At 40.8% G+C, this 26,063-nt stretch overlaps 1 protein-coding gene across 3 annotated transcripts in view; it reads left to right on the forward strand.

The window, feature by feature from the left end:
- The window catches only part of LOC142931822 (protocadherin-15-like), a 129,137-nt gene that overhangs the window by 95,733 nt on the left and 7,341 nt on the right, over nucleotides 1–26,063 (forward strand). For 2 of the 3 annotated variants that reach the window (XM_076075940.1, XM_076075937.1), the window contains 9 exons: nucleotides 750–859; nucleotides 2,137–2,277; nucleotides 6,069–6,196; nucleotides 10,430–10,645; nucleotides 12,320–12,408; nucleotides 13,492–13,668; nucleotides 16,492–16,710; nucleotides 18,080–18,088; nucleotides 19,194–19,313. In XM_076075940.1, the coding sequence (XP_075932055.1) occupies nucleotides 750–859; nucleotides 2,137–2,277; nucleotides 6,069–6,196; nucleotides 10,430–10,645; nucleotides 12,320–12,408; nucleotides 13,492–13,668; nucleotides 16,492–16,710; nucleotides 18,080–18,088; nucleotides 19,194–19,313 (1,209 nt within the window). The remainder of the gene's footprint in view (nucleotides 1–749; nucleotides 860–2,136; nucleotides 2,278–6,068; nucleotides 6,197–10,429; nucleotides 10,646–12,319; nucleotides 12,409–13,491; nucleotides 13,669–16,491; nucleotides 16,711–18,079; nucleotides 18,089–19,193; nucleotides 19,314–26,063) is intronic. The other variant, XM_076075939.1, reaches the window with a different exon arrangement.

Below are 26,063 nucleotides of genomic sequence, written 5' to 3' on the forward strand. Positions count from 1 at the left end.
ATAAGCAGAGCAGCCTAAACATGCTTTACACCTCCAACTTCCTCCAGCTCCCTCCTGGTGAAAACCCCAGCACTCTCCGGGAAAGCTGAAAGATCTAATTCTTCCATAATATGCAGGGTCTTCCTCCTGGTGTCTCCTCCCAGTGGGTTGTTTCCGAAACCCGCCCGTCAGAAAGTTGTCAAGGGGCATCCTCACTAAGAGCTCAAACAAGCTCAGATGGTTCCCTTCAACACAAAGGAGCAGCGGCTCAATACAAAGGTTTTCTTGAACCGCTGAACTACTCGCATTAGCAAGTCGAGTGAGACCAGCCACCCTGCAGAGAGACCTCATCTCAGCTGCTCTAATCTTCAATCTTATTCTTGCGGTCACTACCCAAAGCTCTTGACCATAGTTGACAGTCGAGGCAAAGGCTGAGCTGAGGAATGAGAGCTGTGCTTCATGCCCTAACCTCCACACTCAGATACAAAGCCAGCACTCGCCTTTTGAGTGTTCTTATCCTACTCACTACGTGGTTATTATTGAATGAATATGTGGGAAGATATGGCGTCAGTCCAAGCAGTTCTGAATTATTTATTTATGAGTCATATTGTCTTTATTCCAAACATTGTATTGTTTCTTATAATGTACATAGATATACTGGAGCTTCTATGACAACCTTTGTATTCATCTTGACCATTTGTATACTGTATCTATGAAATATGCGTCTCAATTGATCGCTGAGTTATGATTTGTGTTCTATGTTTTTCCAGGTTTCCTCTGGTTAGTGAGCTGGCTCCATTTGGCACACCGGTGGGGACTATTCTAGCTGCTGCTGTCAATCAAACCATCTTCTACTCCATTGTGGCAGGAAATGAACTAGGTAGAGTATGTGCTACAGATCATATACAATTAAGTATTTTTTCAAAGTACAAAATGTTGTTAACCAACACTCCTACAAACACACTCACTCAAATGATATAGTAGGCTCTGAGTTTGTGCTACAAAGCCCTCTTGTTCCTGTTTTTCGTTTACTTTTCTACATAAAGCAAACACATTTTTTCTGCGCATCAACTGCAGATGTCCAGAAACCATGTTTTATATATTTTATAACAAAAATTAAAATATAATATGTGCTTTTACTAACATCAAAAGGTACAGAAACCAATTTCATAAATACTTAATTTGAAAATTGCAAGCTGCACGTCATAGCCATAGGGTTTGTCCTGTCTTTGTCTGGAAGTAGAATGTTTTGACATACTTGCCGCTGTAGGCTGCTTTTCACACTGAAATGAAGTCTGAAGAGCATCATTACACCCTGGGAGAGAGAGAGAACACAAGACAGGTGTGAGGTTAGCTCGGGCGTTTAGGACAAAAGTCGGAGACGTATAGCTCTGTGCTGGAGAGAGCAAAGAGTGCAGTAGGAAGCTGTCAGTCAGTAACTCCTTCCCACCATGCACCTCACATGGACACATGAGCTAGAGTCACTTTTCCTTGGATGCTCGTGGAAATTGCAGGCTCGAGACCTAACGAGAGTGCTCTATTTCTACCTCCAGACCCCTTGCAGTAATATTCTCAGGGAAATCAAAAGCATTCTGTATTTTGAAGCAATGTCTTTTTACATAGCTAGATGTATTCCTGTGATTTTTTATTTTTTATTTGTCTGTGCTTACACTAAACATTTGTTTTAAAATCACTGTTAAGGCAGCCTCCATTAGAATTCATGAAGGTTTTTTTGTGATTTCTGTATTTGCCAACAACTGCTTGTTTTATTCACTTTTTTTTTTTTTTTTTATATAGCACATGTGTCAAGATGTACATCTGTGTTAGCATCTGGATAATTGAACTCAATATTGTTGCAGGTTCTTTGTGTGAAGGGTGCTAAAAAGGCCCCATTGAGCTTCACACTGACGGACCAAGATTAAAGAGCCTGTGAGGGAGTATAACTGCAGTCAGTTGTAATACATGCAGAGTCACGTTTTACCAATATTGACCCGGAGATGTGTTGTGCCAAGAGCGCAAACAAAGCCGAGCCATATAGCTCTGATCAGAACACTACTGTGTGTCCAGTATTCAGTGCGTTCATCCATTATGTTACTTATCTCCTAGTTTTGTCTTATGTCCACTCACCTCATGTGCTCTGATATTGTTTGTTTCTAGGTCATTTTCGGGTGAACAACAGGACCGGTGTCATCTCCATAGCTAAACCTTTGGATTACGAAAATGTGACCAGCTATGTCCTCCGGGTGCAGGCAGACTCTATGCTGGTTGTCATGTCCAACCTGCGGGTGCCTTCTAAAAGTAAGAAATAGAATATGGAGGTTGAGTTGTGTTGTAGGAAATCAGGGATGGAATTCTGTTTCATATTATTCCAGATGCTGCATTTGTATTTAATCATATTAATCCCTCACTGTGACAGATTATGGTTAAACACAGTTCAAAAAATGATGTTGCTGTGCCTATTTTTAACACTCATATTTATATTCATTTGTACCTGCATTATATATGTTTGTACGTATGTGAGGATTATTACATGCTTAATTCTGCCCCCTTCACACATTAAATCTAAGTCTGCTATACCGACACTGTTCGCCTGCAGATTTGGATCAAAACCAGGAAAACATTGTGTCACAGTGTGTATAGCTGCACTTTTATGCTTTATGCACTGTTGCCTTTCTTCACTGCACTGATCCATTTGTATACTTGTTGGCAGGTTTACTGCAGCCTGTAATTGGTTGTTCAGTTTCACACTTCAGTCTGCTTGTTTGTCTGACTCTATGTCTGACCACTATGGCATTTTCACACATTCAGACTAAGATGAATTGTCATATTATTTGAGTGACTATGCTGCATTACCAGCAGTTTTTTTTCTATTCCTTTGTGGAATTACTCAATGCTTTAAGTATGTGGTTAATATTTGAACACCCTCCGTTCTACCCGCAGAGCGCTGTCTCTTTGTCGAGCTGTCGATGCTAGACGGCGAGTAATATGAAAAGTTGAGTGTGATTATGTAGAAATATCAAGTATGTGATAAATGCATCGACATTTAACTAATCTATCAGTGATGGTGATTGTTAGAAATAACCTTAAAATATGATTTATCTCTATCTTTAAATCGCTATCTGCTTAAAAAGCAGCTTATCATAAATCACTAAAGACCTGTCTAAATTCGTCACAAAGGTCTAACGATCAGAAATAGCCCATTTATTTTAATTAAGTAAGAACTCCCCCAAAACGAGGGTGGGTGACAAAACATTAATCATTGCAAATTCTCATATAGTTTGTTCCCATTCTGAAGGCCTCTGTGTGCTAGTAACCACATCCAAAGGCGAAGCTAAAAGCCTGCTGTCACAGTCTCATCCTGGCTGCGTCCAACTGCTTCCCCGATCTCTGTCCAAGACTGCAGTGTCTTTGGCGTGTCTTTGTAGTCCAAGCACGACGGGGGATAATGGCGCATATGTTCACCCCTCAAAGCCATTTATGATGTTGCACTCGGTTGTACACCCCAACAAAGTTATGGAAGTACTTGAAGAGAGTCGGAGAGACAAGTTCATATTTACATTGTATCATACCTGGCCAATTGCTGTGTGTAGCGGGCATTCATTTGTCGGACGCACACGCGGTCAGAAATGAGGTTTTGACGATGTTTGATAGTTCGCATACTGAGCCCTTCAGACAACGCTCTTTTTTTTTTTTGACCATGCTTCAGCTGGAATATCATTGGGCTTGTTTGTGGACCGTGAACCGACAAACATTTTGTGAAATGCTAACAACAAGTCGGGTTCTTCATACCTCACTGTCGATCCATTTGAACTGAATTATCAATGGCCTACTTTACCTGCATCTCTCCTTCTAGCACCATCTGTCTGTCACATATACTAATGACGGCAAACACAAGTACACAATACGCAGGCACACACACACACACACACTCGCATCACTTGTCTGATCGATGTAAAGTAGAGGACTATCTCTCTCTGACAGGGGATTGAACTTCCCTGGCATCTACAGGCTGACACCCTCTCTTGGCAGAGTGTTGACACACCATTTATTTTCTCCCTTATATTACTGTACCGCAGTAATATAAGTGGATCAGGACTCCGTGACTCTTTCTTCTCTGTATTGAGTTTAAATTATCAGATCATTACTGGACTGATTTGTCAGATAGATTCATTTTAACTCTGTTAAGACTAGTACACTGTATATGTACGCATAAGCCTGCATACCCTGACATTTATATGTACACATGTAATAAAATCAGAGTACGACTAGATTTAATTCAACAAATTTTCTAAATGATAAACTCTTCGCACATTTAAGCTCACTCTGCCTTAGCAGCAATCCCTCCTCTTAATGGACTGGTTTCTTTCATGCATCTTTATCAGTGTGTGAGAGAGGAAGGAGGAGGAGGGTTGTATTTATGTTTTCATACCCTGATACTCAGAGGATAAAATATAGCCACTTTCTACAAAGGACAGGGAAGAGAGAGAAACTCTTCAGACCTCTTTTCCATCCCCTGGAGTCCTCCCTCTGCGCCTCGCACTCCAGCTTTTGTGTCTGTAATTTGATGTGCTGTGTTTTTGTTTGTCCAATTCCCCTGGTGCATCCTTAGCACCAATGCCACATGGCTTTACATTTGTGCATGCCGCCAGAAGAAAAATGGTCCTTGACACTGAATATTTTTTCCCTAAACTGCATTGTTGGAAGGATGCTGTATGTATGTGTGCTGTTCATTGCATAGCTGTAACTGTGACAAATTAGGGGGCACAAATCTTTATTCTCAATATATGTGTGTTTTCTCTTCAAAGGGGCAGGATTCACATTTTACAAGCCTCGCAAAAAGACCAGTTAACCAACAAATGTATTTTTAAAATACCAAATGATCTGCCTCCTTTCCCCATTTCTTATTTCACAATGTTTTCTCTAACCCCTCTCCTTGATTATTGGCTGCCCTTCAAATTTGTATTTCCTATAATGTGCATATCGCTTGCCAGTTTAGCTTTCAGAGCCTTTTATTTAGTGCAGCAAGTTGTCCGATAAACAAACTCCTCAACAATAAATGATGCGAGGTAGACCTTACTTAACATTAATGGCTTCGCAGGCAAGATTTCGTCATCATTTTTATTATTTCACAGAGCCATATTTTACTCAAAGTGTGAATGTTCTCAGTAATTGGTTGGTAAACAAAAAGCAAACTTGCTCAGTTGTTTTTCTGATCTACTTGTCGTGGGGCAGTGAGAGAAAAAGTCATCAACACACTTCAGACCCAGTTTCTCTCAATTCAAAATATTTGCTGTAATCAAAACAAACTTAACCTCCTCGTTATTGACTCAAAGTTGTACGCTTCACCAAAATAGCTGCTCACACTGTTTCCTTGGAAAGGGTTGAGTTAGGACTAAGGGAACTTGTGTTTCTTTACAGCATGGAATTACAAATCCACTTTAAAAAATCGTTGCAGCTGAAAATTGCTAATAAATGAAGCGGGGTATTACCATATTCACTCAGTCCACTTTTGGTCAAAATGAAAACAAGCAAATAGCAAAACTATTCCCACATTTGTCAGTCAGATTTAAAAATCTAGGTGATTCTGACTCCCCAATTTAAGAATAAATTAAATAGATTTTATTGGCAATGGCCAGCCACAGGATCTTATTTGAAGACGTACTGTGAAGTTTTCAGCGATGATTAACTTTCAAAATATTCCGGGAAGTGATTTCAAGCTGTCTTTTGAAGTTGTGGACCAACTGATGACCATGAAAAAAAATATATTGACATGACAATTTCGAGGCTAAATTATGCAACATTTGATCAACGCCAGTTCGGATGACTTCAGAGATGTGTTTACTCAACAGCTAGTGGCCGTGACGACAAACTTTCTGGGCACGTGTGTCCCAATTCTTATTCTGTGAGAATGCAGCAAACCGTGGCTATCAGATGCTTGAATAGTTTTACACTGAAGTACACAGACTGGAGTTATTTGTTTTCTGCTTCACATGAATTGAAGCGACGTTAAGCCTTATAATATGCTGTATACTAGATCTCTATAACCCCAAAGGACTTGAAAGCATTCTGTTGCCATTTGCTTTTTGCAGCTAACACAGCCAAGGTGTTCATTGAGGTGCAGGATGAGAACGACCACCCTCCCGTCTTCTCCAGGAGGCTCTACATAGGCGGCGTGACGGAGGACACCAAGATTTTCAGCACTGTGCTCAAGATAGTGGTAAGAAAACATCAGCTCTGGTCTTTCTTCTTGTTGGTTTGTGCCTGACTCTGGTCCCGCATCTTCAACACTTACCATGCAGCCATGGTGAGAGAATTCATCCGATCTGCTCTCTGCAACACAGTTTCATCTCCTCCCACTATCACTCGCTACATCTCTTCATCAGAGTGAGTTGAACGGTGTAATCCCAGAATGTTCACAGAAGCATGGCTGGACATCCTGTCTGGTTATCAGCCTGCTCTGCCAAGGAGGTTTCACTTTGTCATCCTGTATACTCCACTGTATGTCTGGTTTCTGTATGCGTGGGTGTGTGTTGATGTGTCCTCGGGCTTGTGTTTGTGTTCAAAATCCTTGAGGTGCCAGTGTCCTGAATGCCTACCTTGAATGTCAGCACTACACCTGACGAACAGTCATGCATTTAAGTCAATGTACAATGTGTCACGGCAACAGATTTGTGATTTTGTCAGGCTTTCGGTGTTTGTTGGGGTTATGTGTCTAGTTTGTCTTAACAGGGTGTCTTATCTGTAATTGAAGTATACAGTATTTAAATACAACCATGCAAAAATGTAATTTCCACTTTTCAAAATCCTATTTTTGTCCCCCACACCTTTAATGTGTCGGGTGAATTTAATACAAAATGCTGTGAATTACCCTTCTCTCCAGCCACCAAAGCCTATGTCATTAACAATTTTAGATCAGGAATTTGATATAGATTATATTTTCTGCCCACGATCAACCCAAACATCTCTGCTTTCAATGTCAGTGAACAAGCGTCATCAGCTTGACTTTGCCTCCATAGCTAGTCATCAGCCGACGGGTGTTTTTCACTTTTTTTATTCCCCAGAACACGACTTAGTGTAGCATGACCAAGGCCAAGCTTTGTCTTTAATGTGATGCTACTCTGTGATGCTTATAATCAGGACTTTTTTGTTGCAATTTAGCTGAAGGAAATTGATGGGCCACAACTAACCTGTACCTTGAAAACTGATTTTCAGCTGAGTGTCATCCACTTAACGACAAAAAACAGAAATGTGTCTAAGTGGAGACATATAAATAGGTATACGGTGGTGTTTCTTCATTTGGTGCAATTTTATCAAACTCTGGGTCATTTGCCTGTTTGGTTCGAGACTTTTACGCTGCATAAGGATGATGAAAAATCATTTCAACTGCATGTCACTGTGTTGTGGTCACAACACAGCACAGACTAACAATATAGTAATAGTGCATTATGGAGGACCTTTTCAAATATTTAGAAGTTGAACAAAACTTAATTGGGAGGAACTGTATCTTGTAACTGTGGTTTAAATTGAACTGGGAACTGGCCAGAAACATGGGAACTTTACAGTATTATGGACGACAATGGTGTCTTGAGAATAGTTAAGGAAAGATGAAGAAGGTGTAATATACAGCAGGCAAGCGGGAGTACAAAGGTCATGAAGGGAGATTCATAGAAAGTATTTAAGACCTTCGAGCAGCTGGGGAAATCAGCCCAAATCATCAAAGGATACAGAGGAGGGAGCTGTTACTCAACCTTTAAATCCTCAAGAGAATTTTTTTTGCTGTCTAAAAGTAAAAGATTGGAATACCAGGGCCAGCCGGGGATTATATTCATTTTATTGATGGTCTCAAATAAAAGTCATGGGTTGCTTTTTCTGCAGGAAATGAGCTTATCCTTAATCTTTATGTTATAACTTTAAAAAGAAAAAAAAGCTCTCATAGGACAGAAACATTTCTCCGGGGCTTATTTAAGCTATGTGACTCATTCTTTACTGCATTTGACAACTCCAAACATGGGCACTGTAGGAGATTCAGCCTAGAACCACTATTCAGTACATGATCATTGTGTGGTTGGATGTTTATTACATCAGACAGAGAGGTTAAAGTATTAGTCTGACACACATGTATATGTCCATGCACGTGATATGAACTTTTTTCAATTATTGGTAATTCAATTGGTTAAAGTGCGAGCTCAGTGTGCATTTTTTTGTACGGCCTCATTCATGATCCTACATTGTCATAATCGCATAAGGGCTTTGTTATTGAAAAACTAGAGATTGATTTAACTCAATCTACCATTTAAACAGATACCCATTGAGAAATGTCAAGGGGACTGTAACTAATAGAATTTTGGATTGACATCTTGATTTTCCAGAGCAGGAAAAGCACAGGTGTAACTAATAACATTAACAATGAATCAGGTCCATTTACTCTTAGTGTCCCAGGATGCCATACTATCAGGAAATACCAGGACCCTGTAACTGGCTAATGTAAATGGGATGGAGAAAATAATAATTAATTTGGCATGGATGCCATTCAATTGAATTACTTATAATGTGTTTTAACTGAAAATACTTGTCATTTGTTACAATAGCAATTAAAAATCAGATGTTGTGTGTGAGAAGAAATGTGTAAAAATAACGATGTACAAACTGAAACCTTAAAAACATGGATTGAAGTCATGGGAGCTTTCAGATAAGGAATGATGACGATAATTATAAAATATGCCCAAGACCTCTGAATATGTAAAAAAACATATCTCGTGTCGGCTCAGATGTACAGTAGATCATCAATGACTAAACACTGTGCAGTGGCTTCAACCCCTCGACCAGCTCAGAATCCCTTTCCTGTCTTTCCTTTAACTTGGAATAGACACCAACATGTAGAATTATGGGTCAAGTTCTATCTATAATTTCCCCTGGGCCGAGGCTTCTTTGGAGTATGGCTAGTGAGAAGTGTTTGTACTTGACTTCATTAGTAATAAGGCTGAGCGCTGCTTTCTCTGGAGAAATACCGTCAACATTTGACATATTCTGACACTTAGTCCAAAATAGTATCGTCACGTTATACAGTCCTAAGGAGTAATTTGCAGACATCTGTACGTCAGCAAATGCACCTTTGCAGTGCCACACAGGTTTCAGTGGTTTGGAAAGATAAGTGGAAAATACTTCATTAGCAAGGTAAAAGTGTTCTGTTCAGAAGGAAGATTTGATTGCATAATTACCCCCTGCTCCTTGTGGCACTTACATGACCCTTTAATCAGTTAGTTATTGGATTCATGGGTCGCCAATTTTTTTCAGGACCCTCTCTGGCTCTTTACTGTTTTAAAAAAGAGTGAAAAAAGCTTTTTGAACAACAATCAAATGCCTTAATGTTTATATTTTTAACGTAAACCATCCAAATCTATACATTTTCACTTTGTTGTCTTGTGGCAGCTTGCAAACAAACCTCAGTTTCCCCCTCAGTGTCCGCAACAACTTTTACAAGGTTTGCCCGACACACATGATGAGTACATATTTTCGATAAATTTGTCTTCACCCAACGAGGATATCTCACTCTGTTGATTTATGCAGCCCCTTGCAGTGGGACCTCTCCGCCCCCCCCCCCTCTCCTCTTCCAATAGCTGGAAAAAAAAAAGAGAGATTGCTCCTATTTATCAGTGTCACTAACTACAGACAAGCGCTCTGACTTGTTTTGCCAACAATGACACAGTGTGGTTTGACAAACTTCATGGAGATTATGATACTCGTAAATGATATGTTGTTTTTGTTGATTTAATGTTTTTTTTAACCCAGGTCATTTTCTTGTTTTGATTTAAGAAATGCTATTTTTTTAATAATCAAAAAGTCTTTGCTAACTTGTAATAGCTTTACCAAATTTAAAACTGCTATCATTTATATTTTTCTAGAAACAATATATCAAAAAACGATGTTCCCCTCATGTTTGAGTTTGCTGTGATCATAAAATATGTGCCAAACTGTCGGTGGTTCCCACTCCAGCCAGCTGTAGATCAACACAATGTTATAATGGTTATCCATCAATGGTTCCGACATTATTAGATAACATTTCTTAACACCATGGCAAAAATCATGGCTGCACTAAAGGCAACACTGCTCTCGAGAAAAGAAGCTCTATAACCGGACGGCTTGTCTTCAGATTATTGAATCGTTTAAGTTTGTCACATGGCTGCAGAATGTTTGTGTAGTAAATCAATGCAAGATTGATGCATCACGGGGGGGGGTCGAACAAGAAAATCCCGCCTTCAGTGTTTTCAGCCACCATCATACCGTCGAGGGCTCAAGCAATGATTGGTGGATTCTAGCTCAGGCTGTATTGAAATCTTAAATCAATACTTTTCTTTCCATGACACAGTTCTCTTTTTGTCATTGTTTTGAGTATAACACAGTATTTTTTTCCTGTCCAACTTTCTATGTGTGCGCTGCATTTGTGTTACAGGCCACTGATAAGGACACTGGGAATTACAGTGAGATGGCATACCGCCTGATTATCCCACCCACACCAGAGGGCCAGGACAGCTTTGTCATCGAGACATACACGGGTGACGTCAAGTCGGCCACCATGTTTCGAAATATGCGCAGGTCCTACTTCAGGTTTGAAGTTATTGCAACAGACGACTATGGAAAAGGTCTCAGCAGCAGGGCTGAAGTGGTGGTGAGTATCCAGTATTGTGCCTTTTATAGCGTATATATGTATGCTGATCAATATATGTACTGCACGGGTATTGGGGCTGTGTGCACACTGGTCACCTGCACACTGGTGGCATATTGATTGCATGTGGCTTCCACAGCATGGTATCTCAGCAGAGAACGGTCCTTTGAAATATGAAATCAGTTTTCAATGTCATCTGTCTATATTTCATTGATAGATGAGCCTTATCAAAAGGGGCATCCCAGCATCAAAGTCAATGTAGTAGTCATCGGGGAGTGTTGCACAGACTGTGAACACTGTTGAGTGAGATCTTCTGTAGCTCTGGAGGAGTTTTACATGTTTTGTCGTGTCTGAGAAAATGACTCAAGGGTCATCACTTTGGAGCTAGCCTTATATTAAACAGATAAGTCTGCATTATAAACATAAGAATAGAAGAAGAAGGTGTAAGAAAGGACATTTCAAGTTGCGATATGGGAAGTGTAGGCTCCAGTGTTTTTTTTAGCTTGACGTAGTAAAAGTCAGGATATCTTGGCATCTGCTGCACAGACTTCTATTTTCAAAGTCCCGCATTCTTAAATGTAAATTATTGGCCATTATATGGTCACATTATATTTTTTACATTTGTAATTCTGCTCCTGTTAAGCACTTTGTGACTAATGTCTGTGAAAAGCGCTTTATGAATAAATCGTACTTACTTACTATTTTCTGGAAGTTCAATATCAAGTCGCTGGAGTACACCATAAACATGTTGTTTGTTTTATAGAGTAATGTTTTATGCAGCAGAATTGTTAGCATGAAAGTCTGTTTTAATAATTATGTCTATCAAAAGATGTCTGCCATGAAGAACCACCACAAATTAGTTATGGTTTATTCATTTTGAAACCTCTTTTTTTTCCCAAACTAATTTGTTCATGATGAGCCTAGATAGTGCTTTTTTTTGTTTGTGTTTACTCAGTGCCAAATGTTTTGGTTCCAGTCTATTGAATTATTCACAGTAGGTACAGGACACACAACATGTGGCCTCTGCCACCGGCTGATGATCTAATTAAACTGTTTCTTTCAGCAATGTGTATTAACTTTGTTCACATTACGTGCATTTGTGTGTGTCTGTGCGTGTGTTTGCCTAAATGGGTGTCTCTCGTCTTTGTCTGGCTTTCTTTTTTCCGAATAATTTCCCCACGCACACGCTGTGACTGGGTTCAGCTTTGTTCCCAATTCAATGCTTATCTTTCCTGACTGTGGAAAGGATTATTTTTCGTTTCAGTGAAATATGTCTGGCTAACAAGCCTCTAACGAGACAGAAGGAGGGTCTGGGACATTGCCTGCTTATGGGAGAGCAGCAAGTGCGGAACCATGGTGCTCGTTAATTTTCAAGGGGAAACCTAATTTCACAGGAATCGCATGGGAGATTTGGCTTCAGAGCACAGAGGCTGTTGCCTATGCACTTATATGCGGCATCAGAATTAAAGCCTGTTAAGTTTGCCGCATGGCACCAATGCAAGCAGGCAATTAGAGGGTCCCTTTTGATTTGACTGAAGCATTTGAATGTGTCGACCAAACTCACAGTAGGACATATGTGACACACTGGCTTAATCGCAATTTATTTCTATTTTCTGCTGTCTGTTTTACCACTTGGTCTGTTATTTCTCTCTTTCCCTCAATCCTTCTCTTTCTCAGGTTTCTGTGGTCAACGCGTTGGACATGCAAGTTGTTGTGTCCACTGTCCCGCCCACTTTAGTGGAAGAGTATAAAGAGCAGCTCATTAGGTAAGACAGCCTTTATTGATATTGACAAAAAAATAATTACTTTGTTAAATCAGTAGAAACCAACGTCGGTGTACATGTTTGTGATCATTTCAATAAAATGCAAGCTACTGTGTAATAAGGAGGGGAAATATTCACCTCTCAACAAATGACCTCATTTTTATCTTGCTCTCTTCCATACAACATATTATTTTCAGGACATTTCCTTGCCCTCTAATATTCCTTTTGTTAATTGACACTGGAAAATTAATTGCATCTTTTTGTGCGGCACTATGGTAAAGGGGTGAACTTGGTTCAAGGTGGCACCTTGATTTGCATATACAATTATTTTAGGAGGCCTGGAGTGACATGTGATTCAGCTGTCCCAAACGACAATTGGAAATAAACAGGAACCAATAAGAAAAAATGTTACGTACAACTTGTCTGTTGTTATCAATTAGGATCATGGATTAGCCAATGAGACGGTTGAGTCTATCCTATAGAGTCTGTTTTCCTGGTCCAAATTAATTAATGATGGAGATTTATGAAACGTCTTTTTGCAGGTCTTAGGGCACCGTGTTTAATCTAATTAGTCAATCTAAAAGGCAAATGGGTGTTAATAGTTGTTTTCAAGAGCTTGCTGTGTGTCTCCCACACAAATGGCACTGCTCTTTAGGCTGAAAAACGCACACATTAGTCACGTTAAGCTCTTTCCAGTGATGACATTTGAGAAGTCTACGATTTTGCACAGTGCCTTTCATGATCCCGGGCCATTTTACCTGAGTGCTCAAACTGTTTATCCACCTTGGCAAAGGCAGACAGCAAAGCATTTCTCTATTGGCTGTAATTTGAGGTGTGGATTGCTCCCTGCCTGAACAGGATTATCAAAGCCTTGCTTTGCCAAGAGCCCAGTTGGGAAGCAAAAAGCAGCCCAATGAGACAATCATTGTCAGAATTGGAGTGCTTAAGATCGGTGGCTCTGATACTGCTTCGGGCACAGAGGTGCCAGGAAAATATTTGAACTAATGGGAACCTGGTTTTTGGTGTATTTACGCCGTTATTGCTTTCCTTATATAAGTTTGACCTGTGGTTTTGTTTTCATTTCAGTGTTTTGGAGCGCCACATCCAGGACCAGATTCCAGGTGCCAAAGTGATTGTAGAGTCAATCGGGCCACGTCGTCATGGGGATGGCTTTGAACTAGAGGACTACAGTAAGTCGGACCTGATGGTGTACGCCATTGACCCGCTCACCAACAGGGCCATTTCACCCAAGGAACTTTTCAAGTGAGTGGGTGTATTTTATTACAAGATGTATAGGTTTAAATGTATGTTCACATGTCCGTGCCGTGCTGAGTTTGTTTATCCTGCAGGTGCAGCCAATCTTCCATATGTCACAGAAAAGGGGATAATATCAGGGAGAAAAAGGAAGGGGTGTGGTTAGGAAGGGACAAAGTGAGAGTGAAGCAGGGAGTATTTCAATGAGTCCACTTAACCCGTCATGCCAGAGCCTTTAAAGAGCCTGCAGAAATGCCAACAACACATTTTATTCCTTTTGTTTGGGGACATGGAGATGGAGAGATTTCTGTTTCTGTTGGACCACTGAGAGACCATGTTCACATGCTATTAAAGCAACAGAGAAAAAGTGCCTACATGACACTATTTCATCCCTTCAGAAGAAAGAACAGCCTGAGCTGGCAAAACCTGAGAACAATCTCACCTTTCTCATGTTATTCAGCCCCTCTGTCAAACCGATCAGACACTAATCTTAAAAAGGCAACTCCATCAGAGCATGACAGTGGCCAATCAATAGGAAACAGCCCCTTTCTGAGTAGTCCCCTTCACTCTCTACCAATTTGCTCCCCTGCTTGACTTACATTGAACTATCTGACAGTATCTTCGGTCTTTATTTGTCATTATATGCTTGCTGCCAATTCTGTTTTGTGTGTGGCTTCTAAGAAACCTTCCCCCTTGTCTTTGAAATGAGATTGTGACCATTTCAGTTCCTTTTGAAATGCTCCACTCAAATGACATTTAGAGGTGCTTTGTGTATGTATTTAATTAATCTATAGACATTAGCTTAGTGTCCTTAATATATCAGAGGAGTGCCTCAAACTGTTATTTTAAGTGGGGGATTGAGGCCGGTGCCATTGAAAAGGTGGCACTTGTGTCATAAGAACAGCTCTTTTTCAACCCACATTTTAAGGGAGGCTTGCTGCATCCCTGCTTTAATACAAGTCTGATTCCATAGACACGGATACTGGCAGGAAAATCATTTAGACTAGAGGAGAAAGGCTTTTTATGTATGCAGTGTGTGTGTCTAACAATGTTGTGGGGTAATTGCATGTAATATATATGTGACTTGCCTGTCAGAATACAGAGATAAAAAAGAGAGAGACACCATAGTGAGACAATTCTTGTATTATAGAGTGTCCTTATGCCACCTTGAATACAGCACTCTACCATTTGACCTCTCTAGAGGATGGGTTGCCAGAGAAAACAGTTGATAACCTTCATCTCCGCTCATTTATTCACCTATAAAAAAACAAAAATGACAGTGATTTGATGTGGCAGTTTGCTCAGTCCTCTGTGAAGCAGAATGTTTGAAAGCCACTCGAGTTATTGTTACAAAATAACAATGGGAGAACAATGAGTGGATTGCTCCTATGCATCTTCATTTTATATATATATATATATATATATATAATATTGATGCAAATTCTGTCGCAAGAGTGAAAAAACACATTTTTGGTAGAAAGGTCACACGAAGAATTTAATTTATCTTCTTTTGACACATCATTTGCACTTAAAGTTTAAAATGAATGAGCAGTATGTAGATAATAATAATAATGTGCTGATCTAATTTACCAGATTCCACTGACCTTGAAACAATTGTGTCTCAGCAAATGACGCACTTAAACTTTTTATTTTTCTTGGGGCAGTGGAAACAAGATGAGAGCACAACATTAACATTTTATCACCTTTTGAGTTGTTATGGTGTTTTTTTTTTCTACTTACTGTATTTACCAATCCAGCAGTTACAGATCAGAATCATTCATTTAGCTCTATCTTGGGTCTCTAACATAGACAGTAGATGAGAAGTGGACGTAGTCACTGTGGCGTCACCCATTGGTTTGTGGACTGCCGTTTTGAAGCCTTGAGTTTGCACTTTTAGTCGGCACCATCTTGGTTTTTGGTTCTCGCCATCTTGGCTTTTTACAACCAGAAGTGACACAAGAGGGTGAAGTTCAACCGAATGCCGAATAAGACATTTTTAGGCTCCCAAAATTATTAAAATGGACTTTTACAAACTGAAAACACAATGTGAAAGGGTTAAAGTTGTAAGATGAAAAAATGGACAACTTCCAGACCAGACAACGCCACCACAAGGTAGCCCGTCCTAAAGCATACCCCGCTTTGTCGTCTATTATGCTCTAAATGGGACAATAATTAACTAAATGAACATCATGCTGGATTAAAGAAGACTTGAAACTAGCGACTGAGACATAAACACATGTTCACAATGTTTACTGAGGTAATAAATCAAGTGAGAAGTAGGGTCATTTTCTCATAGACTTCTATACAATCACACAATCACACTTTTTGCAACCAGAGGAGTCGCCTCCTGCTGGCTATTAGAAAGAATGTAAGGTTAAGGCACATTGGCTTCACTTTTCAGACTCGGAGGTTGCAGCTTAGTCTCTACCAGCTTTAAAGGGAAATGTCTTGTTCTTTAGCTATGCCATCTGCCAGTTAGTGTACAGTGGGGTTTTTCAAACATTTCCCCTGAAAACAGCTGCCTGCTGCAGTGAAAGATGACACTATGAGAGCTGTGGGAGTAAACCAAAACAGTAAAGCTGTGGGCTAAACAATGAGCTAAAACTTTTGAGCAAGTTTTTGTAAAGCTGAGCTGCAGATCCGGGTGATAAATATCTGTAAGGTTCATCATTAGCGAGCGACCCCTTTCACATTGTCTCATTGTTTTCACATCATCATTTGATACATTGTTTTTACTAAAATATTGATTATAGCTGCTTTAACATAAATATCAGTTTGCAAGATTAATATTGGGATTATTCTCCTGTTCCTATTATGTGTTGTAAATCACAGATTTCTCGATGGGAATGTGCTGGAAATCAACAAGGAGTTCCAGCCATATCTGGGCGAGGGCGGCCGCGTCCTGGAGATCCGCTCCCCGGACATTGTGGCCAGTGTGAAGAAGGCGGCCCAAGCTGTGGGCTACACAGAGGGAGCTCTCCTGGCCCTGGCCATCATCATCATCCTCTGCTGCATCCCTGCCATCCTCATCGTCATGGTCACCTACAAACAGTGAGTACTCTCGCCTCAGTAATCATCACTGGCTTCTGTAATCGATTCATCATATTTAAACTGTTGTCAGGAAGTTAAGAGGGAAATACATTTTAATTAAGAAGACCATTGGCTTGGGAGATGTTGTGTTTCACTTGGTTTTAGCGGAAACGTTTGCTCCTCACAGACTAATCAGACATGTATTGTTATTTTATTGTTCTCTGTACCCTCTGGCCCACAAAACCGCAAACAGAATTGTTGAAAAGGGTATTTGTCAGGTTTTTAAGATAAATCGAGAGCAGTTCTTGCTTGTTTGCTGCCTTTTTGTGTGTGTGTGTGTGTGTCTCTCTCTCTCTCCCTCTCTATCTCTATCTCTCTCTCTCGCTCTCTCTCATCAGACATGCTGACTGCGCACTCTGCTGGGCTAATCTCCTTGCTCATGCTCTGTGAAAGCAGATTAATTAACACTCATTTGTGACAAATATCTACAGCCAATTGTGACCGTCATAGTGCGTCTTCACGCTACTTAATCATCTCTGCCTGACACACACACAATAAACTTCAAACTCTCTCATTCACACACACACACTGTGCAGTTTATGCTTTTTGTTCGAAGGTGAGGTAGTGGAACTCTTGCCTGGCTGGAGTAGGGGTCTTACCTCTAATCGTTAGTATGCTGCAAATGTTCCATAAACAGTGATGTTTGGGAAATGTTTATTCACGGCAGATGGGCAGAGTGGTTGTCCCTATGCAAATGCACAGAACACACAGCAGAAAGCTGTTGATGGTGACATTACACCTAACACACAAACTGTCACAGCAGATGGCACTTTGTTGTAGTATTACTTTGGTCAAATTAAATGATTTAGGAAATCAGTTTCTGCGTGTCAACATAATTCTCTGTTGCCTTAATTTGGGAATGAGGGTAATATTTAAAACATGAATCTGTTTATTCATGTGGAATAATTGAGTTTTGTTGTGAATAAGTTATGTTGATATGAAGCACAGTAGATTCACTTAAGGATAAAGCCACGGCTACTTTTGCATGTAGCCCTGCAGTCACTGCTGGAGGCTTGAGTGCTTGCTACTTTGTGTAGAAATTGGAGTGAACGTACAGAAAGTTTTCTGCTGTTGTGTGGTGTAATAGATTAACACTATCTGTTATACGAAGATATTTTGTTGTCTGTGAAAGGATTGCATGACTAATGTTTATCACTTAATCCAACGTGTCTGTGTTGTGTCACCTCCCAACATTAAAATACCTCCTAGCATTAAAATTGTATGAAGCTTACACTCTTGACAAATTATGCAATTACTCACCTTTTTTTATCTCTTATTCCTCTCTCTTCCTGTCTTCTCTCATTTCTTCTGAATCAAAACCAATAACCAGGTTCAAAGAGTAAGTAATAATTTCTTCTCTTCATGTTTTACAAGAGATTGCTTGAAGTGCGTGTGTCTCTCTCGTATTCATTATTCAGTAGTTCTTTAAAGACGAGTGGAATGTGTGAAGATAATGAACAAAACGCATGCTATCTAATGGCACTCTTTGGGAAATGTCTGCCAGTATAATGACATAAAGCAACAGTGACTCATCTTGTAGGTTACAGAATGAATTTTTATTTTTGGCAGTTTAGATTCATGTGGAGAAAGGAAAATCAACCCAAAGTCAACAAGACATGTGGTTCTGTGCAGCTTTCAGAGTAAACAAGTAGCTGGTGAAGAGAACTGAACAAGCTTACAGTCGACAGCTAGCATGTTATCCATAAGAAGTTAACCTAATTGAAATAGCTTCTAGTTTGCTTTGGAATCTGTTTTCTGACCTTAACAGTCAAAAAAAAAAAGCTTACTGCAGTTTTAATAATATAAGAATAGATGTCACCTAAACCTCATCTAGGCATGGGACGACAGGAAAATATAATGTCACGATTGTCCGGGCCAAAATAAATGTGATTCACAATATTTTTATTGCATCACAGATAGGACACACATCTCCTTTTAGTAAACAATGTTTGTAGTGGAAAACAAACAATCTTAAATAAGATGATTGTAAATCATAGAGTCCCCCTGCATGAATAAAGGATAAATACAAATAAAACAAATAGCAACTGTTCTTTTTCCACAAACTCTATATCGTCCCATCGCTAACATCATCCCATTATATGGAGTTATTCTTTGCCTCTCCCACAATATTTATTTGACATGACTGAACATAACAGGAACTTTACTTTTACTGCCAGTTACTGCATGTGCCTCCTTTTTGAAAAGGAAAACTTGTGAAAACGCATCGTTAATTCATGGTAGACTTCATGCATAAGTGATGTGTCTGGCTTCTGCTCACTTTTTAACCACACTGTTCTAGAAAGGAGTAGTTCCTTCTTAACTACATTAACTGTGAAAGAAACATTTGGGGTTGATTTTCCTTCGTCTGTCTGTGCGTGAGGTTTGTTTTTCTGTGGAGCAGAAACATTACCTTGGTGACCGTAAAATGTTGACACTTTGCACAGGCGACAGGCAGAGTGTGCCAAAACTGCCAGGATCCAGATGGCTTTACCACCAGGAGGGAAAGCAGCTCCAGCGGGTGCTCCCAGTGCTAACCTCTATGAGGAGCTGGGCGACAGCAGCATGTGAGTCAACCCTGACCCCTTTTTCTCTGCCTCCCACCCCACCTGTTCCCATGATAAGCAGGTACTCTTGGTCTGCAGGTTCCCTTCTTTGAGTTTCTTCTCTGAAAAAAAAGAAATGCTCTCATGTTGAATGCCAGTACCACTGCCTTAGTATTCTCCTGCTTTTGACACCAGCTGTTGTCTACTATTCAGAATAATTCCCCTCTGCTTTTCTAAAATGACTCCTGGCAGCTCTGCATGTTGACCTCAGACATCCACCTTCTGCTTTAGACATATTCGTACCTACATCAATGGATCTCCCTGCTATTTCGCTTCCTAACCATTGTCCACTTTAAATGTAGCAAACCACACAGCACAGCCTGTGATAAGGCTTGAGCTGATATATGTGTTCTTACCTGGCTGTGTATGCATTTTTGCAAGACGCTCTTTCAAGGTAAGAAGAGTGTGTTGTGTTTGTAAAATATCTGCATAGTTTACTGGAAACAAAAACAAACACAGAGTCTGGCCTGTGCTTCGTAATTGTTTTTTATAAATTACTTTGATTAACATCTACATTAAATGCTTCCTGAGCTTACCTTGATGTCTAGTGTTTTGCCATCTCATTCCTCCTTTCATTTAGAATAATACCCCGAACGTCTAATGAATTGTTAATACTTGCTGATTAAAGGAATTTTAAATGAGACTAAATTGAATTTAAACAGCTGCCCCGCTGGGTTTAATCATTTTGATTTACAGCATATAAACAAATACTGCTATTAACATTACATTCGGCGTGATAAAAAAGAAAATAAAAGCTCAACGGCAAGCTGTAAAGAGCTTGTGTAATGTTTGCAACAGATGTTGACCAACACTCAACAACAAGCAGAAGCTTACGATTCTGTAGCAGAAGAGCTCTCGTGGGGATTGGATTGTAGCCGAGCAACGTTTATTTGGGGATTATATTCCAAGAAGAGTTAGTCCTATAAACAACCCCATTAAAAGTTAGTATAAAGTTTTTTATACAGACAGGTATAGTGTGTGTGGGTGTGTGTGTGAGTGTGTGTGTCGATAACGTAAATCATTACATTTTAGGGTGAGGACTTGCTTTAAGTTTACATCTAGATTAAGGGTAAAGTTAAATTTAGGGTTAGGGTGAGGCTGGTAGCGGTTAGTGTGGGGGTGAGTCTCCAAAAAATTGAGTGCAAGGCAATGTAATGTCCCCACAAGTCATGAAAACGCGACGTCTGTGTGTATTTGTGCCAACAGTCTAGCATACTCTGCAGGTACACACAGCATATATAAGCTTACGTTTCATCCACACCTCTGACAGTTCTGCTATAGTCTTCTTACCATCTGTCTGTGTTTCTATCTTCTCCATCATTTCTATTCCCCCGTCTCTCTGGATTCAGACTGCAGTAAGTAATCCCAAAATATATGATATCTGAGTACTTTGATTAATATTATTTGTATGATATAACACAGGGGAGGCACTCTAGTTTTCCCCCTTGCTGGTAGCTTTTGCTAAGCATATGCATATACTATATATAGTATGTGATTTTGGTATGTACTTAACACTCATTCAAATGGTAAGATTTTTCACCATTAATACCCCTTGTGCTTAAATATATTTTGTTAATTGACCTCGGTGAAGTGGTAGCAGTTGGAAGGTTTTTTAGGCTTTAACGACTTTAACTTCCATGTTGTGAGGAAACGTGAAGTACCCTTGTTTAGATTCACTGAACTTCAGTAGATATCACTTTAGCTGTCTCCTCTCTCCCGGCCCATTGAACAATTGTCTCCTCATGTGCTTTGTTGCCTTTACCCTCACGTCTCTTAGTGTTGTGACTGATTGCTGCACTAATGCATCCAATATGGGTTGATGTTGGTTATTTGCATCATACTTTATCTTTGGACCAAAGCCCTGCACATCTGTTGTCATAATCATTTTAAAATATCAATATTTAATTAATTAAAAAACAAAAAAGTATTTTAAAAGTCACCTTTTTTTACTGTGCCGACGTTCTCAGTAACAGTCACAATACTTAGAGTCGTAATCAGTTAAGATGCAGGAACAAGTGATAGCAGTGTTGCTTTCGCCTCACTCTTTTTTTCTTTGCTTCGCTCACCCTTAGACCCTCAATTTTCACCTGTTTCAAGTCTTTTTTTCTTCTTCACCTCCACTTTTTTTTACTGGGGCAGGGTTAAAAAGTCTGTCATTGAGGAGGCCGACCACCAGAGGATTCTTGGCACCTTTGCCTGTCGCGCCAATGCAGCCCGCGGCAACGGAGCGTTGCATGTCAACCTGCCCAAATCAGAGAGCAACGTGACCATCCTCTCTGACCGCAACCCACTCACCACTCACAACCCCGTGTACGATGACAGCAGCCCTGAGGTCTCTCCGTCTGAAAAGCGGTTCTCCTTTTCCCCTGCCCACTCAGCGGGGTCGGAGTACGTCTGGTCAATGCCTGCTCGCATTCACGATGGGCTGCACGGTTATGAGGCGCCAAGGAGACAAGCTCTTTTGGACCCAGACGACTGGGAGATCCAGTTACGCAAAGCAGCCATGAGCGGCGGGCGAAGGCCGGAGAGTTTGGACACGCTTCGCCTGAGTAGCAGTACAGAGACCAAGTTGTCAGTCCGTGGACATGCCAGGCAGTTTGAGCAACAGGCCCTCAAGCAGAGCAGTGGCTCCCAAGGCTCCCTCTGCTCCATCGTTGTCAGGGATAGAGACAGCAATGACATGCTGGAGCTGACCTCAGAAACTCTGCTCTCCATCATGGATTACCCCTACAGCACCACTTCTGTGGGCAGGGATGTGCCCCCCAGCATTATCATTAATCAGGGAGATGACTCAAGGCCCCTTGCTAGCCAGAGACCGACACCACCCATCCTCAGGAGGTTCAGCTCCAGCATCTCCAGCATCTCCAGCTACATGACAGTTCAGCCTTGTCACATCACAGTGGAGATCATACCAGACCCACCAGAAAATCCTGCGCCTCCTCCTCCACGGCGACATCCACCTTCCCCACCCACATCTCCTCCCTCTAGTCCACCTTCTTCTCCACCTTCACCCCCCTACGTTCATGAACCTCAACATTCCCCTCACTCCTCTCCTCCTCCTGTCAATAAACAGGTTGCTCCCCCACCTCAACATTCCCCTCACTCCTCTCCTCCTCCTGTCAATAAACAGGTTGCTCCCCCTCCTCAACATTACCCTCACTCCTCTCCTCCTCCTGTCAATAAACAGGTTGCTCCCCCACCTCAACATTCCCCTCACTCCTCTCCTCCTCCTGTCAATAAACAGGTTGCGCCCCCACCTCAACATTCCCCTCACTCCTCTCCTCCTCCTGTCAATAAACAGGTTGCGCCCCCACCTCCACCGCCTCTTCCTCCACCGCCTCTTCCTCCACCGCCTCTTCCTCCACCGCCTCTTCCTCCCCCGCCTCTCCCTTCCCCACCCTCACCCGCTATCAGCAATCAGTCACGCCCAGTCGTCCAGTTCGTTCCAACCTCTTTGCCGCCCGTCTCCTCGCTTCGCCCCGTTTCAGAGCGAAAACATCCACCTCCTCTTGACACATCACAAACTGATGTCGGGAAAAAGGAACTCAAAGGGATCCTGAAAAACATCCAGAATCTAGCCGACATAGAGAGATCTGTTGCCAATCTGTACAGCCAAGTAGACAAAACTTGCAAGGTGCCCAAGTTTAACAAGAAACCACAAGTGACTGAAGAATCAGAAGGTGCTAACAAACTGCACAGCTGTGATCCCTGGGATGAGCAGAGCACGCCAAAAACAACAAACTGCAGCACTGCAGTCCAAATCAACTCGACAACAAGTGTGAACTATGCTGACAATGGAACGAGTGAACTGAACATGGCAACAGACGTTCAGCAGACAAGCCAATTGAACTCCAACAGCCCAAACACTGCTGAGCACTCTTCCTCTCAATCCACAGTGTTCTGACTTTTTCTCTCTGTCTCCGCACTCTCATTATTTCCATTTATACATATCCATGCCTGCTTTTCTGGTTTCTAACTATGCTTTATTTTCTGCACAGTTGGTAGTATTTTATATAAGCGTTAGCCAAGTCTGACGGGTTTGACTGTGTGGGTCTTTCAGACAAAACATTTCTTTCCCTTGATACTTTGTGTGGAAATCAAATTGTAGTGCCATCTGCCAAGAAATGTACTCAGCTCTGCCACATTGACTGTACAATGTGCTCACAGGCTTGCATTAGAACATAAAAGAGGCTTGCATATACAGTCAGTTTGGCCCCGTTTTGCATGTTTGAATTGTCTAAACTGCGATGAGATCTATGGTATGATAGTGTTAAGCATACCCCAGAGTCCATATTATAGGTTATAGTTAGTGGTATAGGTTATTTTAGTTCATAATCTTAACATTTCAAAACCAAAGCTCCTTTAATTTGATTATACTAAACACCGACATTTATAAATCTCAAAGCCCGGCGGTCTGTTTCCTAAACCTTTTTCTGGCTGCATTTTTGACTTCTTCACCTAAGAGCAGAGCATGAATATTTAGGATGCTGTTGCTTCATGCAGAATCCAAATTAGGTAAATAATAATGTTAAATGTTTGTTTTATTTTCAAATTAGGGGAAATTACCATAACTGTTTAGAATTCCCCAAAGGTATGCAAATACTATGAAACCAAACTAAACTACTTACTGTGATGAATGAATGTGAGGTATAAATGTTTCCGATGTATGATGCAGCGAAAAGAGTTACAACTAATTGTCATATCCACCCTTGAGCAAGGGAACAATATACACAGAAAGAAAAAAAGAATCTAGAAATATATATATAAAGCAACATTACATGAAATTGCATTGGATATTATTACGCTAAGACAGGCTACAGTAAATCCTTTTATTTAAAATGTAATACAGTTGAAAGCAGATACGACAGGGCCAAGCACTCCTAAGTGAAGACGTCTTATTTTGGCTATAAAAATACATTGACTGGGTTGCCCGGCAGGCTCATGTTGAATGAAGAGAGCCAACCTCTGGGGGACCTGTCTATTCACATGTCTGCAGAGATCCTCCCAGCATGATAAAGTAGTCACTGTGATGTTCGGGTGCACACTGGAAAAGGCTAATTAGAGAACCAATCAATCGTTAACTAGGGCCGCTGCCTGTGGGACTGTCAACTACTGTTACCCTCTCCTTTTTTTTTCCGTCTCTCTGACCTTCTGCCTTTCCCATTTGTCTGTGTTTCTCTCTCACTTCTTCTCCCCTGTAGTTGGTTCTAATACTCTCCAATCCTTGGCCTCTTCTTGTTAATCTTTCCTCGTGGTTCTCGGGAGATTCTATTACCTTCTTTACACTCATTGCAATGCGGCCTCTGTCCTCCTCTCTCTTCCTTTTTTTTGTGCTCAGGTTTTTTTCCCACTTCGACTCCTCTCTGTCTTTCTCCCACATACCCTTCATGTGTTTGTTTCACCCTCCATGGCCTAAGGCAAATGGTCTTAGCATACCTCCTTTCCAGAGCAATGTTATGTTTGATTTATCAAACGTTCCCCTGATGCGCAGATCGAAGGCCTGCTAATTCTGTATTCCATGTTCACGACATGGGGTAATCTCTTTTGTGAAAGGCAAGCAGCTCACATGCTGGGTTTTTTTTCACCCAAAGAGCAGCAGGCGTTAATGAATGGTATTCTTTATGTTCCATTTTACGTTTTTTTTGTGTGTCCTTACTGATAAATCAATGCAGTAACATAAAAAAAACCGATCACTTGGAAGACAGAATTAAAACTTTTTACCAGTATTAATAATCAAAGTAACTTTTCTCAGGAAAAGTTTGAAAATAAGGGATCAAAAATCAAGACAAACTCACCAGATCTCATCATAGTATCTTCAAGAAAATACAAACCAAAGACCTTATGATGTTCAAAATATTAGGCTGCAATCAGTATATAAATATGTACACACAAAATACTATCAGAGGGATCCTTGTCGCATGAAAACATCCACCTGCTCTTTCACCATATAGTGCATCATATTTTCATTGTTGGTCAACATTTTGGTCAATATGTTAGTCGCTTTTGTACCGAGAGTTTGATTAGTAGATCAATACCACTAGAGCAAGAATAAGCGTATTTCCCAAAATTTTGAACTAATCGTTTCACTTTCATTTCTGCTACAACGGGTTATGTAAATGTGTGTTGTTGGTTAGGGTATTTGTGGCAGAATAGTACAACTTATTGCATTGTTTTCTACATAGAAATGTGTAGTGACAAACATGTAAAGCTAGTTATTAGTGAAGATCACCTTACTGTTGTTGATGTAATACACTGGGTTCTTCAGTATTCAAGTCTTGCTGTAATTCTGAGCTCAACTCTCTCACCTCTTTTTCTACAACATTACCTTATCACCAATCTTCCCCCAAGTCCCCTCTTGTGCAATAGTCCTATGGCTGCTGTCCACTGGGCCATTTCTCTTGATGTGTCATGAATCAGCAGTAGCCAGCAGCCAAGCCAACAGGTCATCCATCAGATCCCACTCCCATCATCCACTCTGCCTGGGAGGTGTGGCCATATGGCTGTGCCCTGTCCCCTGTCCATAATAACAGATTACAGCTCTCCTGAGGAAGCTCACATCATGGCTTGGCCATATATCTGAGTGCGAAAGTCGTCATTATTTATGGTCCCAGACAGGTTACAGTTGTACGCTTGTGAAACTGGAGGGTTCAGCCGGGCTGCTCCATTACTCGCCGTTTCTCATTGACTTGTACTGAATGCGCTGCAGATGCA

The sequence above is a fragment of the Anarhichas minor genome, unplaced genomic scaffold (genome assembly GCF_050575085.1).
Source record: "Anarhichas minor isolate MPS153535 unplaced genomic scaffold, ASM5057508v1 ptg000054l, whole genome shotgun sequence".
In the NCBI taxonomy this organism is placed as follows: Eukaryota; Metazoa; Chordata; class Actinopteri; order Perciformes; family Anarhichadidae; genus Anarhichas; species Anarhichas minor.